This window comes from Terrapene carolina, unplaced genomic scaffold (assembly GCF_002925995.2).
Source record: "Terrapene carolina triunguis isolate 2854851 unplaced genomic scaffold, T_m_triunguis-2.0 Scaffold192, whole genome shotgun sequence".
Lineage (NCBI taxonomy): Eukaryota > Metazoa > Chordata > Testudines > Emydidae > Terrapene > Terrapene triunguis.
Genome location: NW_020664543.1, coordinates 24,849,036 through 24,866,507, shown reverse-complemented (window position 1 = coordinate 24,866,507; position 17,472 = coordinate 24,849,036). Strand labels below are relative to the sequence as shown.

At 48.1% G+C, this 17,472-nt stretch overlaps 1 protein-coding gene across 1 annotated transcript in view; it reads left to right on the top strand.

Moving 5' to 3' along the window:
- DNAH9 (dynein axonemal heavy chain 9) overlaps positions 1-17,472 on the top strand; it is a 374,844-nt gene that overhangs the window by 182,509 nt on the left and 174,863 nt on the right. Inside the window, exons 47-49 of the mRNA XM_026654587.1 lie at positions 987-1,148; positions 1,937-2,170; positions 15,704-15,964. Of these exons, the coding sequence (XP_026510372.1) occupies positions 987-1,148; positions 1,937-2,170; positions 15,704-15,964 (657 nt within the window). The remainder of the gene's footprint in view (positions 1-986; positions 1,149-1,936; positions 2,171-15,703; positions 15,965-17,472) is intronic.

Sequence of the window (17,472 nt, the reverse complement as noted above, 5' to 3'; positions counted from 1 at the left end):
AATTAATAATGGAGCATAGCTTGGCAGTACCTGAGGGTTGGGGCCCGGAGCTTTGCCCGGCACACAGAGAGTAACACAGACAACTGCAAGAGGCTACACACCTAAATCTAAGTCTGTAGAAAGAACAGTATGTTGGTGTTATTTTGAAGTAGTGGGTGATCATGTTATTAAAAACTGGATTACATAGCTTCAGATAGACACGTATAGGATCTTGGAGTATTGTGTACTGCTCTGTGTATGAGAGACAGAGTTTGTAAAAGCCAGTTAGATGAGAATACTCAGTAAGCCATACTGAAACAAGATACAGTAGATAAAGGGCCTGATTCTCACTGATGCTACGGTCCCTTTCCACGACTCCACACCCTAGGTCTATATCTATTTACAGCCATTTCAAGGCCCGTTTATGCTGCCAGAGTGCTGTATAAATGAGAGCCAGGCCCTAAATATGCAGCATTGAGTAACAGTGAAAGTTTGCTAGGTTCCGCCAGCAGGGTGATTCTGGCCCATTACACCATAGTGTAACCCACACACCACCTAGGTGTGGTGCTCTGTCCCCTTTAGTGGCACCGAGACCACTTAAAGATTAGTGAGTCTGTTCTACAGCCTTAGCTAACCGCCATATGGCTTTTAGCTCATGCAATAGAGGCTCATGCATTTAGCTCTAGAGGTCCCAGGTTCAATCCCGCCAGCTGACGACCGGGGTCTGTTGGTGTTACAATAGCAGTACTTCAGGGGAGCAGTTTGCTTTTATTTCAGAGAGAAAGGAGTGCTGGCTGTTCGGTTATCCTGTTTTATATGGAATTTCCAACTGCAGATGCACTGGCCCAAGACGCAAAGGCTCAAAGCTCAAGAGATCATTCTGGGTGCGGCTCCTGATCTTACTCTGAAATCCTCCCGGGGAGTCATTCTCCCAACAGGGAAAACCCAAAGCTGCAGCTATGTCAGGTGCCTCCCCGCCTGCTGCCCTGCCTCTTCTTACTCCTCAGGTTGCTCTTTGTTTCTCACCCGTTGGTAACAAGCTGAGAATTCGCAGCAGGAAATTCCCAGCTGTGGTGAACTGCACAGCGATAGACTGGTTCCACGAGTGGCCTCAAGAGGCATTGGAGTCTGTCAGCCTGCGCTTCCTGCAAGAAACTGAGAACATTGAGGTGAGGTTCCAACAGAGGTAACCCCTGCTGACTCTGCAGCTCCTGATCTGTCAGCTGCGAGTCCTTCCAGCCCAAGATGGACCCTGTGCGCCCCAGTGCACTCACCGTGATCTCATCAGCTAGTCATGAGCGGCTGTAGCCTTGGCTTCATTAGCAGAAGTGAGAAGCTGCTGCATCCAAGCCCAGCCTGAAGTCCTCTGCAAGAGAGGGCTGTAACTCAGTCACAGTGGTGCAGTCAGCACCCAGCTTCCGCAGCAACCTGCTATTACTGTAAGCAGTACATTCAGACTGAATTCCCAGTAATGTTACAGTAGAGCCTCCGCTCTACCAAAAGAGACAGCTTTACTTCTTTTGCTGCAAATGTGTCTGGGAATTTTTAGGTATTCTCTAGAGCAAATACATTTGAAGCTCGGTTTGACGTCTACTTAATACTCAACTAACAGCTAAATGGATTTATTCATTTAGCTTTTCTACATAGTATTTAGTTGAGTTATATTGTCTAGAACGTCTCTTTTAATGAGTATGTATTTTCCTCTCTCTACAGAACTGTTCTTATTTAATTAGTAAAAGGGAGTTATTATATACAAATGAATGGTATAAAAATTACTCAGTACAGTATGTTCAAATGTAGAGCACAAGTAACAGCAAATGGAGAAATTCTAGAGAGAGTAAATTAATGAAGAGCCCAAATGAGATGCTACACAGTCAATTGTGCTGTAGTAGAAGGCAATGATTAATAGATTTCCTTACTTTTTGTTTTGTATAAAATATCGTCTCTTTCATTTTAGCTTTCAGTGAAAGACTCAATAAGCAAGTTTATGGCTTATGTCCATACAAGTGTCAATGAGATGTCCCGGTCTTATCTGAGCAATGAACGTCGCTATAACTACACCACACCCAAGTCATTCCTCGAGCAAATCAAACTCTACCAAAATTTGTTATTTAAAAAGGGCAAGGAGCTGACAGCAAAAATGGAGCGACTGGAGAATGGCCTGCAGAAACTCAACAGCACATCTGCACAGGTGAGAAGACCCTTCTCTTGTCTCTGCTCTGAATGCTGATTTGTTTAGTTGTTTCTCAGCTCAATGCATACTGTGCTCCAGTTTGGAATCAAAACTGCAGATTAAAAGTGGGATGCAGGTAGTGAATGTCTGTGCTGGATCCTGGCTTTAGAATCCCCACCTCTCCCGTCCAGGGCTTGGGCTCAATTCTCAGATGAGACAAGCTTCTATTCCATGCAGGGGGGAGGAGGAGAGTGAGAGTGAGGGTGTGTGTGTGTAAAGCCCGCTGCTGTGGTTCTGAACTAATCACTGCGCAAGCAGAGAATCAAGTAGAGATCAATTTGATAAGTAGGTTTATGTAATTATGGTAATTGTTTCTCAGTTACACATAATATAGTATCTTTGCATAGTCTGGGCCAGAGTGAGACCTGGAGTAAGGTCAAGGGAGCCGAAGTCAATGATTTTGCAACTGCTTACACTAGATCTGCATCTGTACAGCTTCAGCTACACATTGTGTCTTGTCATACTGCCATGGATGTGTGATAAAAATGGGTAATGATGGGATCATTTTCCCTTACAAATCAGGATACACATTTTTAAGAAGCCCTAGTTAATGAGCATTCCTGAATAACCCAGTAGACTGAAATCCACTTGTAAAGAACCTAGCTTGGTAAACTGCTAAAATGATGACTGGCTGTATATTGTTCTGGGTAATTGGCAACTCTCTCGACTCTGCAGAAATTGGCACTGCATTTCAATCAAATGCCCACTGTTCCTTTGGAACCACTTCATCATCAGTTCTACCTTTCTTGCTAAATCCATCCCACACACTCTGTTTTACACTTCATTAGAATCATAGACCCATAGGGTTAGAAGGGGCCACAAGGGTCATCTAGTTAACCCCCTGCCAAGATGCAGGATTTGTTGTGACTAAACCATCCAAGACAGATGGCTCCTCCTTTTGAAAACCTCCAGTGAAGGAGCTTCCATGACCTCCCCAGGCAGTTTGTTCCATTGTCCTACTGTTCTTACAGTTTTTCCTGAGATTCAATCTAAATCTGCCATGCTGTAGTTTGAACCCATTGCCTCTTGTCCTGCCCTCTGTGGTAAGAGAGAACAACTTTTCTACTTTTTTATGGCAGCTTTTCAATATTTGAAGACCACTATCATGTGCCCCCTTAATCTCCTCTTTTCCAAACTAAACATGCCCAGTTCCTTCAGCCTTTGCTCATATGGTTTGCATTCCATCCCTTTGATCATCTTTGGCACTCACCTCTGCATCCTTCCCAGTTTCTCTATATCCTTTCTATACATTCATTGGTGACCAAAACTGGACACAGTACTCCAGCTGAGGCCTAACCATTGCCGAGTAGAGCTGTACTGTCACCTTCACCTTCCGTGACTTGCATGCTATGCCTCTGTTAATGCAACCTAAAATTGCATTTGCGTTTTTGTGAAACAGCATCGCATTGCTGACTCATGTTGAGGTTGTGATCCTCCACAACTCCCAGATCCTTCTGAGCAGTGCTGCTGCCAAGCCAGTTATCCCCCATTCTATATTTCTGCATTTGATTTTTCTTCCCTAAGTGTAGCATCTTACATTTGTCTTTCTTGAATTTAATTTTGTTATCTATAGCCCGGTTCTCCAATTTATAAAAATCCCTCTGAATTTTAGTTCTATCCTCTAAAGTGTTGGCAGCCTCCCCATAGCATTATGTAATTTGCCAATATGATCAGTATGCTCTCTATTCCTAAATCCCGATAATTAATAAAGATGTTGAATGTCACGAACCAGAACAGATCCCTGTGGAACCCCACTCAAAACCTCCTTCCAATCTGACATCGTTCCATTAATAGTTACTCATTGTGTGGTTGTTTAACCAATTATGTATCCACTTAATGGTAGATTCACCAAGCCCACATTTCTCCAGCTTACTTATGAGATGTGGGACTGTGTCAGAAGCCTTGTTAAACTCCAGGAATATTATGTCCATCACATTTCCCAGGTATTAACCTAGGTAAGGAATCTCTTATTTACCTTTTTGTGCTGAGGGAAATGGGCCCAACTTGATGCCACCCCAACCAGAATGTAGAACGAGGGGAAGAGGGGGATACTGAGAAAACCCCAGTAGGGACCAGCAGGCTTCATCTTTTCCATTTGAACTAACTGGACAACATTGGTGATGGAAGCTTTCCCTCTGGTGCCCAATGGAGAATGGAGATTGCTGCAGACAGGCTATGGGCTATATCATAGAATCGTAGACTATCAGGGTTGAAAGGGACCTCAGGAGGTCATCTAGTCCAACCCCCTGCTCAAAGCAGGACCAATCCCCAGACATCTTCAGTACTGCTGAGTACCCATAACTGCAAAGGAAGTCAAAGGGAGCTGCGAGCACTCAGCATCTTTATACATTGGGCCCTATGTGTAGCTTGCTCAATTTGGGGCCGAAGCATCTTCTGTAATCCGCAGCTTGCAGTTTTTATGACATTTAATGGTGGAGAAGATGGCTCACATCTGTGTTTCTTACTGGCAGCTGACTCTAATACTAATACAAACACCAAAGCCCCTACTACTTTAGGAATGGTTTCCTAGACGTCTCAGTGGGCATTTATTTACAAGGTCCAACACAATATCGGTAGTGTCCCAGGAGTCTGGGATGAAATGTGGAGCTTTTAATGATCAGCATGGCTTTCTCCTGCCTTCTCTTTTCCTTGGGATATTTCTGGTGTTGTGGGATAGGCTATCATTAAGCTTGAAGGTGATTTCACATTGGACTAGAATTGAAGCAAGTAGTGATTGTTCATAGAGTTGACTGACATTAAAACCACAGTTTTCAAACTTGGATGTGCAAAATTAAGCACCTCACTAAAACTGACCTGATTTTCAGAGGTGCTGAGCAGTCACAGCTGCCATTGACTTCAGAACAAGTTCTGGATACTTAACACTGATGACAACCAGTCCACTTATTTAGATGCCTGAAGATGGACGTAGATGGCAACTGCAAGCAGTCTGGTTTGGAAACATCAGCCTGACCTCCATGGAAATGACACGAGTTCTATTGCGCAGAGTGGACTGCAAGTGCAAAGAGACAGATGCTCTGTCCCTCTCAAGTGTGTAGTCTGATGTTTTTATTAAATGGGATTTTGAAGGCTTTTTTTTTTAAGCAGGGAAAAAGAATTTTGACATCTACGTAGGGAACAAGCTGTGCCTCAAGGCTGAGGGCGATGGTCCTGATCCACAAAGGGACTTAAGCTTTGTGACACTGAGTGTCCCTCTCCTGGAGTCAGGCAGCTTAGGTGCCTAAGCCGTTTCTTGTGAGAATGTTTTAGGCAGCTGCTTAGTGCCACCCAAAATGGCCAGAAGAGGAGGTGGTGGTGGTGGTGCCTACATTATCACTTTATCCCAGTGGTAAGATCACTCACCTGAGAGGTGAGAGACCCCTATTCAGATCCTTTCTCCTCCACAGGCAGAGGGGGGAATTGAACCTGGATCTCCCCCGTCCCAGGTGAATGCTCTAACCACTTGGCTAAAAGCTATAAATTGGCCACCTCCTCTTTCTCTGGCCAGATTTTGAATGGGACTTAATCTGTATGGCTCTGAGCGTGCCTACCGGATTGGGCCTCACAGGTGAGCTAGGTGCTCCTCTACTGATCCTTCCCCACTTTGTGGATCGGTCTGGGGCTCATGTGGGAGAGATGCATCTGGAGACCTAGTGTGAGTTAGCAGTGCACCTGCCCAAAGACAGAAACATCAGTGCCAAGAACTTTTACCCTGAAAACTTAAGTGCCGAGTGACTGTAGATGCCTGCAGAGTTAGGCAGCAGCTGAGCGGGAGTTTTGTGGACCACAGTGGTGCCTAAAATTGGATCTTCAGTGCCTAAGTAGCTTTGTGGATCCAGGCCTGTGCTCCCATTCCCAACGTAGTTCTCACTGCTCTTGGTGCCTGGAAGTTAATGGCTAGTTAATTATAGGTATTGAATACGTTGTGGCACCTTAGGACACTGATTTTAACTTGGGCACTTACAATCTTTTCTCAGGGTGTTTCTTGAATTAGCCATTCTAGTTTCAAAATCTTCCCCCCCCCCCTCTTTTGGGATTTGGAAATCTTGGCATTCGTGATTAGCTTCTGTTTTAGGTGGCTGTCTTTCATTAGCTTATGTACTAAACAAAACTTCAGACAATGGCTGTCCTCCATTTCCAGAAAAGTCACAGGCTAGCTCCCAGGTAGGAAGACCTTAATGAAATTGGAGAAGTCTGCTGGTTGAGTAATTTATTTTTCAGAGCTATGCTCAATAAAAAGAGGTCTGTTCAAAGCCCTGTTGCTGAGTTAACTTTTAATATGACTTTTGTTAAAATTGCATCGTTGAATTCTAGATCCAGGTCTCGCCTGCTGTACCAATTAATTGCTGACCTTTGTGATGCAGTGTTTGTGTTCTTGAAACGCAGCATGGGCATTCAGATTAAATGTGCCTGCTGGGAGTCTGCCCTCCAGGTTTTCTGTTATTTAATAATTCTTCTTGCTGTGTTCCTGGTCATAGTCAAGTCTTTCCTATCTCCCAGTTGGAGTCGCAGTGCATTTCCCTTGAATGTCTGGCTTGCTTTGTTCTTTTCCTTTCTCCTCCACCTTAGACATTGCTTATCTGCCTAACCAGAACACATAGAAGTGTCTCACCGCATCTTCCCATTTCTTAGCCCAGTTGGTGATTGCACACTCCGTATTGCTATTGGTTGATAATCTCATTATCTATGCTGAGGCACTCTTGGATCTTTTTGCTAACACCCTGATCTAATCAGGCTTGAGATGATAATCGGGAAGGAGCATGCTAAAATTTTCAAATTTCCTTGGGGTGTTCACTTACGGTCATTTCTCAACACCTCGTTCTTTCTCTTACCGGACATGGCCTTAGAGGGCTGTTCTCCCTTTTAGTCTTTTCCTCCTCCCATTGCCATTCTGCCATCTTCAGGTAAAAATGTATCTTATGCTTGCGTCAGTGCTGGCAGGCACATGAAGGGTTAATGTTGTAGGTCTCACTGTACCCTGAAGCAGCGCTCGCTCTTCTGTGTCACTTCTGGGGTGTTATGAGTAAAACACTTACCTCTGTGCCCTTGACTGCCTCACAAGAGTCCAGTGAGTTGCCTCTAGCCAAGCAAGATAGGTAGAGAAGTTCTTCTTTGAGTAGATGCAGCCAGGCATTCCAGGTAGGGTGCAAACACCCAGCACACCGAAGTTGGATAACTTTTCCTAACAGTACCCTTAGGGGCGGTACTTGTGTCCTGTGGCCCTAGCCACGCACCAGCTATATGAGGATGGTGCTGCCTTGATACCTCTCAGTTCCTTCTCACCGCTGGCAGCTAGAGTCTGAGCTCGGCATCATGTTTTCACCTCATGTTTTCAGTCTCAGTTTTCTAAGAGCTTTTTGTTTTCCTCTAGATAATAGTAGTACCTTAGGTCTAGTTTAGTGTCAGTTAAAGTAGTTGCTGCCCTGTGTGATGCCCTCACCAGAGTTCAAGCATTGTCTGTCATGTGGGGGCGGGGCATCCCCAACAGTGATCATAGAATATCAGGGTTGGAAGGGACCTCAGGAGGTCATCTAGGTGCCTGTTGTGTCTGGTGAGGGACACATTGAGGAACGATGCTCCCTCTTTAAGTCCATCAAGAGGAGGACTCAGGTGGCAAGAAACTTAGGATTGAAGCAGCACCTTCTGGAGCAGGCCTCAAGGCCCACTGTGGCACTGAGGCCCTGGTCTGATAAGCGATCGCCTTTGGAACCAGCAAGTGATGCCGCTCCACATTCGGAGCCCGCTGTCTCCCCCAATAGGGACAAGAGTCGTTCTCCCTCCTCTGGTGAGTGGTGAGGCAGTGAGGCAGAGGTCCCATAAGATTAATCGGGACAGATCCAGAGCTCAGAGAGACTCTTCCTCATCTTTTAAGAAGAGTGCAGACCAGCACCATGCTTCCTCCAGCACATGGGATGGAGCAGGTCCATCTAACCGCTGCCCGCTACCGCACGAAGATCAGCATCAGCCTGTACTGTCGACTCCGGTTCTGGCCATGGATCGTCCGTTGAGTCAGTACCGGTGATGTTAGTACCAGCGCTGACCGTCTCGATGCTGGTGGTGTATCAGCTGGCATCAGACCTGTTTGGTTTCTCAGTCCCTGATTCTCCACTAGTTCAGGAGTTTTCCAGTGCCATGGTTTCTACTGCTTCATCCTCCATTGTGCCCTTGGCACCTTCTGACCATGTTGCAGAGCTGCTGGGTTCATGGTCACTGCAGCTCGCACTCCCCATGATGTCATGCCTGGCACCGAGGGACCCTCAACACTGGTCCATCCCTCGGCACTGTCATTGCCCTGCTAGCAGATCCCATCATTGAGCTCAGTACTGTCCTTGGCCTTGGTGCCAGCACCTCCTCCTGTACTAGGTTGGAGTGTGTCTTGCTTGGTACCAACTGTGTCAATTCCTTGTTCCTCTTCAGCACTGATGCCACTCCCATGTTGGGCTTCGTATGAGTCTGATTGTTTGTTCGCCCCGTCATCACCAGAGAATCTCTGGGACTCCTAGAGATCCAGGTCAGGGTCGTCTTCTCCTTTGTTGTCTCCTGATAGGCAGCAGAGACCATCCTCAAATCAACATTAGTTCCGAGGTCGGCATTGTTCCTGCAGAAAGGACAGGGGCTCTTGGCCTGGTACCGACTGGCCACCAGTGTCATAGCCATTTGCCTAGTGGCCTCCTTGGAATTCTTGTGCAAGATCATTCCAGAGCAAGATCATCGGTCCCATTGGTGGCTCCCATTCCTGAACCACCGCAGCTATAAGCAACCGCTGAGTCTGTTCCCTGTGGGCCTCCAGGGTTATCCTGACCGGATCTTGTGGTTCAAGAACAGGATCCATCATTGGCACAGCAAACTGCTTCTTCGTCCTCTCCAACCACTCTGGGCTGGGCTCCTCCTCTTCCTCAATGCCTGAGCACTTTAAGGCATATCAAGACCACCTTAAGCATATGACCACTACCTTTAGGCATCCAGGCTGAATTTCTGCAAGAGAATATGAATAAGCTGCAGGATATTCTCCAATCATTAGCTCCTGGGAGAGGAGCCCTCTCAATAAATCAGGCTGTCTTGGAGCCTTCAGAGCCCCTCTGGAATATTCCCCCTTCATTGCCTCCCATGGCAAAACTTGCAGTGAAGTGATACTTCATCCACATGCAGGGTTTTGAGGGCCTTTACTCCCACTCGGGCCCTAACTCTCTGAGGTAACTGCAGTGAATGACAGGGCACAACAGGGAAGGTATAAATCTATGTCTTAGGACAAAGAGTCCAAAAGGATGGACTTGATGGGGAGCAAGATTTATACCTCTTCTTCCATGCAGATGGGCATTGTGAACCAGCAGGCATTGCTCTATAACTACAACTTTGTTAATTGGGTGGCATAAGTTTGTGGACAAATTGCCAGAAGCCCCCAGGGAAGAGTTTAAGGCGTTAGTTGCAGAAGGCTGTATGGTAGCCAAGACGTTGTAGTCAGCGTTTTCATGTCAGTGTTTTTAAACTCCAGGGTAGAAAGGTTCTTAAAAGGAGTCACTGATAACTCGGAAGAGGGAGAAAATGGGGGGATGTTGGAGCAGGGCATGGAAGAGTGGGGATGAAAGGAGGTGTCAGAGCTGTGCAGTTAGGAATAATGTGGTGCTTCAGATCTTCCACTCAGAATCTTGCATATCCATGCACCCCATTCTGTCCCCCTTTCTCCTAGAAATGCCCCCCACTGACACCATGTGAGTCCCTGCACTGTTCCTGCCCTGTCTCCCCAATTCCTCAACCTGCAGGTCTTATCCCAAGACCTGCCTCTCTGTGGGGAGGAGGTCTGAGGAGAGACAACCAGGCTGTGCTGGACAGCCAGAGGGATGGGAGCTGAGAAGATGTTGCAGGGGCAGTAAAGGGACTACCATGCTGCAGTGCATTCTTTGGCTGGGGCAATTATTGTTGACGAGCCAGAGGCACTGGAGGGTGAGAGTGGGGATGCTGAGAAAAGCCAAAGAAATTAAATGCCCTAAAACATCATTAAAGCAGAGTTAAGGTTGCCCAGTGCTGCCTCATGCCCTTCCAGAATGTGGTGAGTGGCTAAACATAGACCACTGAAAACCAGAAAATGAAGAGTCAAGGTACATGCTTCCCCCAGGCAACCTTAATTCTGCCCCCTGGAGCTGGCAGTAGCCACTGGGAATGGTTCAGTGGTGTTGATGCCATCATAAGTAGGCCTGGAGAAGGACTGTGGGAAGGTGTCATTGTGTTTTGTCCCAGATTTGAATTGCATCACTTCTCTGCATGCACTCCAGCTGTGTTCACTGTGGTAGCTGTGACTGTATTAAATGGCGGAGAGATTATCTGAAACAGTTTGGCAGAGCCGTCACTGTGATATGAGGAGAGGTGCACATGTACCTTGAGGGATCAAGGCTGCCTTATTTCAGTGCAGAGTTCTCTAGGTTGTGTCAGTTGCAGTGCACAGGGGTCTTACTGCCATGAAGCTTGTCAGCAGTCTGATGGCAGACGTGACAGCGGCCTGTAGGGTTTAAGTGAAGGCAATAACTCAGAAGGAATCTTCAGGGCAAGGGTGAAGGAGAGATAACATTTAGGAACTCTGGGGTGGTTTGGGTGATGGCTGAGTGTAGGCCAGGTGTAGGTAGCACCTGATCATTATGCCTGACCTAACCACGAGCTTTGCATGAGCAAAAAGAAGGTGTTAGACTGTGTCCTACAGGGAGCTGTCCCCAGAGTGTTCCATGCATCAGAAGGGTAAAGAATGGGTGTTACCAGCATGCTGGGGCATTGCTCAAAGAGGGTAAAACTAAGGTTGCGCTATGGTGGTGTTGTGTCCCTTACCTTCCTATTTCTTGGTTCTCAGAGGTTTATGTTTAGCCTCTCTCCACATTCTGGAAGGGTACAAGGCACCACTGGCAACCTGAACTCAGCATTGACAAAGTTTTGGGCCATTTAACAGATGCATTAGCACTGTAGATACATCACACAACTTGTGTAAATGGTGACACATGTTACCCTAAACCCTGATTCAACAAGGTACTTAAACACGTAAGTATAACACTGACAGACCCCAGTCATCAGCGGGCAGGATCGAACCTGGGACCTCTGGAGCAAAATGTATGAGCTAAAAGTGACATGGTTCTTAGCTAAGGCAGTAGCAGACTCATTAATCTCTGAGTGGTCTCGGTGCCACTACAGGGGGCAGAATACCACACCCAGGAGGTGTGTGGGTTACATAAGCAGTCCCATTGCTATCACTCGTGAGGTTATTCACGTGAGGTTACTCATGTGCTTAAAGTTCTTTGTTAATCAGGCCTTAATGAAGAATGTGAACAAGACCCTTCAGTCTGCTGTGGTCTAATCAGGATTTTGTAAAGCTTGGATATTGCAGTAAAGGGGGCAAGAGAAGTGGATAGCCTGAGAAGATAAATGATGTTTCTATGGGCATTGTAACACCAAAGGCTGGAGTTTGCCCAACCAATATAGGATTAAGAGTGCTGTATTCCAGCATTTGCAGTCCTGATGAGATAAAACTGTTTGTTATGTATGGATAAGGCTGTCTCCATTTGTTTTGTTTTTTTTTCACCCAGGGCTTCACTGCAGGGGAAGAGTGAAGTTATTTTGCTGCATTTTCCTATTATGGTTTCCACTGAACAAACTGAACATTTCACAGTTAAACATTCATCATTAAACTGTACATTCCGGCCTTGTTGTCACTAGGAAAAAAGGTATATTTTTAACATGTGCCAAAATCCTAGTGTAGACAAGGCAAGGTGTCATTTTAACACGTTAGCACCCAGGGGTCGGCAACCTTTCAAAGAAGAAGAGCCATTTTTTTGTTTTTGTCTTTGATCAAAATATTTCGAGAGCCGCATCATACGCAAAGCTATTTGTAGAGTTAGAATTTATCAACTAATAATAATTGAACATATTAAAGTTATTACTACTCACCAATACTTTTAACGCAACTTCTGCCATTTGAATTTGAATATAAGCAGGAGGGGGCTCCAGGTTGGGACAGGGGATTGGGGTGCAGGAGGGGGTTATGACCTGGGGCAGGGGGTTGGGGTGTGAGAGGGGGTGTGAGGTGCAGGCTGTGGCTGGGAGGCGCTTACCACAGGCAGCTCCTGGCCAGCGGCGCAGCAGGACTCTGCCCCCATGCCGCTCCCGAAAGCGGCTCGCTGCTGGCACGTCTCTGCACGCCCCTGGTGGGGGGCGGGTCCACGTGCTGCCCCCGACCCCAGCACTGTCCTCACAGCTCCCATTGGCTGGTTCCTGGACAATGGGAGCTGTGTGGGCGGTTCTTGCGGGTGCAGACAGCGCACAGAGACCCGCTGCCCCCCTCCCCCCCAAGGGGCGCGCAGAGACGTGCCAGCAGGCAACCGCTTCCAGAAGTGGTGTGGGGTCAGAGCCCTGCTGCACCACCGGCCGGGAGCCGCACCTCACACCCCCTCAAAAAATGGCTGCCAGCAAGGGTGCTGCCAAAGAGCCGCAAGGGGGCAGCCAAAGAACCTCATGCATCTCCGGAGCCGCAGGTTGCCGACCCCTGTGTTAGCCAGACAAGGTAAACTCTATGGGAAGACTGAGGGTTCACTACAACTAGTTAAGACATTAAAACAACAACTTGCCTTGTCTACACTAGGAATTTAACAACATTAGCTAACATGTTAAAACACACCTTTCACCTTATGTAGAATGGCCTTTCATGCTTTCAACTATTTGTGTTTCTTTTGAGTGTAATCATAACTGAATTTCCTGGGTTTCTACTACTTGCCTTCATTATTGCAAAGCTTTTGCCCTTCAATTAGTTCTATGTGCTTTCAGCCTTAACTCCAGTTTAAGGCAGATTTTGTCTGGAAATGTTCTCACAAGAGGTGCTGTAACTGAGTGTACAGCCATTTCTTTTATATAACTGTTGTAAGACTTGTGTAGCGCTGGCAGGTTAATCCCTTGTTTGTCTTGTCGTAGCCGTTTAAACCGCATAAAGCTTCTATTCACACATGTATCCAGTATAGTGTTACTTATCCTGGGCAGGAGGTCATAGGCCATATCTGCAATCAGCGAAACCTCACACTTCAATTTTTCCAAATCTCAGAAGATTTAGACAACGAACAAAAAGATGCTGCTCAGTTTGCGGCTTGAAGCGATTCCGTACCCCAGCAAGCTCAGAGTCATTTTGATTTACAATCTCCTCTTTGTGCTGGTGGAAATAGCCTTCTACAACAGAAAAACAGGAGGTGAAAATGGATCAACTGCTCAGCATGGGAATACAAAGAGTGTTCTAGGAACAGCCTCCGCTTGAAGCTAATCCAAAATGCCAATAGCTGCAGCTTATGTGATTACATTGCGTTAAAAATTGTGCTCCCTTTTCTGTTATGAAAATGGAATTCTTACAGTGGTTCTCAAACTTTTTTACTGGTGACCCTGTTCACACAGCAAGCCTCTGAGTGTAACCCCCCCTAATAAATTTAAAACATTTTTTTTATATTTTTAACACCATTATAAATGCTGGAGGCAAAGCAGGGTTTGGGGTGGAGGCTGACAGCTTGCGACCCCCCCATGTAATAACCTCGCGACCCCCTGAGGGGTCCCAACCCCCAGTTTGAGAACCCCTGAATTATTAGCAAAAGCTAAGGTCTGACTTTTATTGTATTAAGTATTGTTACATAGGTCAAGAGGTACCCCAGGTGTTATGAACAGTCTTTCATTGGGTAGACTGCATGACAAACTGGTCTCTGAGGTCTTGGGAGTAAGTGACTGTGTATATTCATTGAAGTTGGTAATTCAGAGAGAAAATGAGTGAATATTAATTTAAATCACTAAGGCTGAAAAGTGTTTTGTGTTCTGGTCTGTAAATGTCCAGACTGAAATCGCACCTAGCATGCACTGTGGGAGTTGCAGTGCACGCTGGCTCTGTCATGAAGCACACATGCACCGCAGAGACATGCTGTATTTCCCAGGAATGTGGTGGGATAAGCTGCTGAAAGAGAAAGCTGATCATAAGTTGTGTTCACAGATAGATTAGGGCATCGAATTGGGTATATATTTGGTTCTGCAATGGGGGGAGCATATCTGCAAATATCTGCAAAATCACCTCATTTTCCTCCTCAAAACTTGCCCCTCCTGTGATGGTGCTTACAAAAACAGTTAGGCTGCTGGAGTGCTGAGACCATTGCCTGTCACGCTGACCGGCATTGTCTCATGGTTTTCTTGTGCTCCCTCTTCTGTCTGTCTCCATCTACCAGCTCTTATCTCAGACTTAGATTGTAAACTCTTTGGACGGGAGCTGTCTGTTTGTTAGGTGTTTGCACAGCTCCTAGCACAACAGGGTACTGGTCCAGAACCAGGAATCTTAGATGCTATAATAATAATTAATAAATCCATAATACAATGTAAGTTTTCATTCACCTCCCAGGGGGATCCTGCTCAGAACAGCAACTGGACCTTATGATGTGGACATTGGTTTCCAATTGTATATTCCATATCCACAGGATGGTGGAAGGAGCCAGTGCTGGCGAGAGCACCCTGCTGGCTGTATCTTTCCTGGGATTGACACCACTCACATGCCAGCAGCCCAGCGTGGCCAGGACTGCCCCAAGTCTGTGCCCCAGGCAGCTTGTAGTAAAGGATAAAGGATTACCCAACAGCATTGTCCTGCTAGCACTAGGAGCTATTGTTCTGCTGAGCTTCTTGGGCTTCACTCCCTTTGCGGATGGTGCCTCCTTGTGTTTCTCTGCTCTCGCTCTCCCTTCTCAGGGAGTCAGGGCAGAGGAGGGAGGAGCGGGGAGAGCTGAGGAGGAACCTTACCTGCCTGCTCTCTCTACAGCCGTGGCGGTGGTAACCCTTGGAGAATGGGAGACCCAGGGGGCAAGGCAGCAATTTATTATTATTAGTGGGAGACACCCAGTAAGAGGGAGACCCAAAACCATGGGGAGTGATGCCTCAGGGAGAGTGTCTCAATGGGGTAACCTCTCCGAGGGACCAAAAGAGGTGCCCTTACAGAACACCGTCAGGAGAACAGGCCCAATCCTCCTCTCCCCAAAGACTCCGGGGAGGGCTGCTGGCCATTCTCCGACACACCCCGGGGAGAGGGCCACAAGCACACAGCAAGAGGCAGGGGAACCAGGGCCATTTGGCTGTGTGGAGAGAGTCCAGTGACCTGTTTAGTGAAGCATCTGAACTTTAGGGTGTTCACCTAAAGCTTGGGCTCCTCCCCTCTTTGTGGGCAGGTGGGTCTGCTCATCTCTCGGCCTCAGTGGGGCAGTGACTTACCTGTTCCTCCTGCAAAGAGCTGCAAGGTTTCTCGCACCTTCCTCTGGAGCAGCTGGTGCTGGCCACTGCGGGAGACGGGCTATGCGACTGGATGAGCCATGTGGCAATCCCTGCATTGCCCTTTCCCCGGCTGTGGCCCATCCACCATCAATTTACTGCACTCTCCTGCTTATAATTCTTCTCCACATGCTTCACCTCTTCTCTTGCCTGCTGGGTTCACGCCCCTCCTGTGTGCTTCTCCCACTGTAGGTAGATGGCCTGAAGGCCAAGCTGGCAGCCCAGGAAGTAGAGCTGAAGCAGAAGAATGAAGATGCTGACAAGCTGATTCAGGTGGTTGGTGTGGAGACGGAGAAGGTGAGCACGGAGAAAGCCATAGCTGATGAGGAGGAGCAGAAGGTGGCGCTGATAACTCAGGAGGTCAAGCAGAAGCAAAAGGACTGCGAGGAAGACCTGGCTAAAGCTGAACCAGCCCTTGCCGCTGCCCAGGCGGCTCTTAACACACTCAATAAGGTATGGGACAGGCATCAGGGCACTCACAGTATCTCCTGCTGTCTGGGCAAGCACAGTTACAATTGGATTGTTGGAGACGTAGCCCCATAAGGGCCTTGCCTCTGAGGTCAGCCATCACAGCCCACCATGCAAGGGAATCACAGGCAGGCGTACACATGCTGAAGCCCAAGTTCCTTTGCTTCTGTGCTATGTGCTCCTTGTTCTGGGGCTGTTTGGTCCCTGGTGTAACTAAGAGCCATCTCCAGGCTGCTCTCAGTTACACCTGCTTATTGGCCATGGGAAGCAGAGTATAGCTGGAGTTCTTCTGTTCTGACCACACACCCCTCTGCGTTTGGCCCACTCCGTTTCGCTTTCCCTGCTCCACCAGGGCTGGGAGTGGAGCTGGCGCACGGCCACTCCACCAGGATCTGGTGGTACCAATTCAGATATTTCTTGGGCAGAGGGGAAATTCTAGTCTCCCCTCCCTGCTAGTGGTCCCCACTCATCCACCCCTCCTCCCATAGAGACCCGGGTCTCCGTTGGCAGGGCAGTCTCTCCTTTCTCTTACCCGTGCTGCCAGGAATCGAGTTCTCAGAGGACTCCTTGCGCTCTGCTGTACAGTAACAAACTCCCTGAGCACCAGGGCACAAAACCACTCACGGAAATTTGGCCTAGCTGCCCCATATCTATACAGAGGGGTCGCTGGGTTAGATTTCAGTGGCAGTGCAGTCATGCAGCTGGCCCGATGCACTGGACCACTCCCACAGCAGCCGTACTCCTTTAAAGTACTCGGGCCATGGTGCTAAAGCCCTGGGGAGCAGCAGGGGGACAGGGACATTCACACATACCCCAGCATCCCCAATTGGCACCAGTGCCAGGGACCCTTAGGAGGGAGGGGTATTCCTCGGGGCTAATATTTCTGTCCTCTCCATGGCCCATCAGCATAATGGAGCCGAATGCAACAAAGAACTGGCCCTGTGTTTGCAGATGTGGAGTGATGTGCATAATGGAGGGAGATGGGGTTAGGGCTGCATATGAATGGGCCAGGCACCAGTAGCGTTACCATATTTCCACAATCAAAAAAGAGGACACTTGGGGGGGAGGAAAGCCCCGCCCTAGCCCCACCCCCGCCCCATCCACTCCCTCCCACTTCCCACCCCCTGACTGCCCCCCTCAGAACCTCCCCCCTGCTTCTTGTCCCTTGACTGCCTCCTGCTGAGAACCCCCCACCCTAACTGCCCCCCCTAGGACCCTACCTGTCCCCTGACGGCCCCGACCCTTATCCACTCGCATGGGTGGCAGGGTTGTAAAAATTTTGGTGGTGCCCAGAACCCACCCCCTCACACCTGCCTAAGGCTCTGGGAGGGGGGTTGGGTGGGGGGGGGTCTGGGGTGCAGGTTCTGGGATAGAGTTTGGGTGCTGGGTGCAGGCTCCGGGCTGGGGCAGGGGGTGGGTGTGCAGGAGGGGGTGAGGGGTGCAGGGTCTGGGATGGAGTTTGGGGGTGGGAGGCGGTGCAAAGGGAGGGGGTG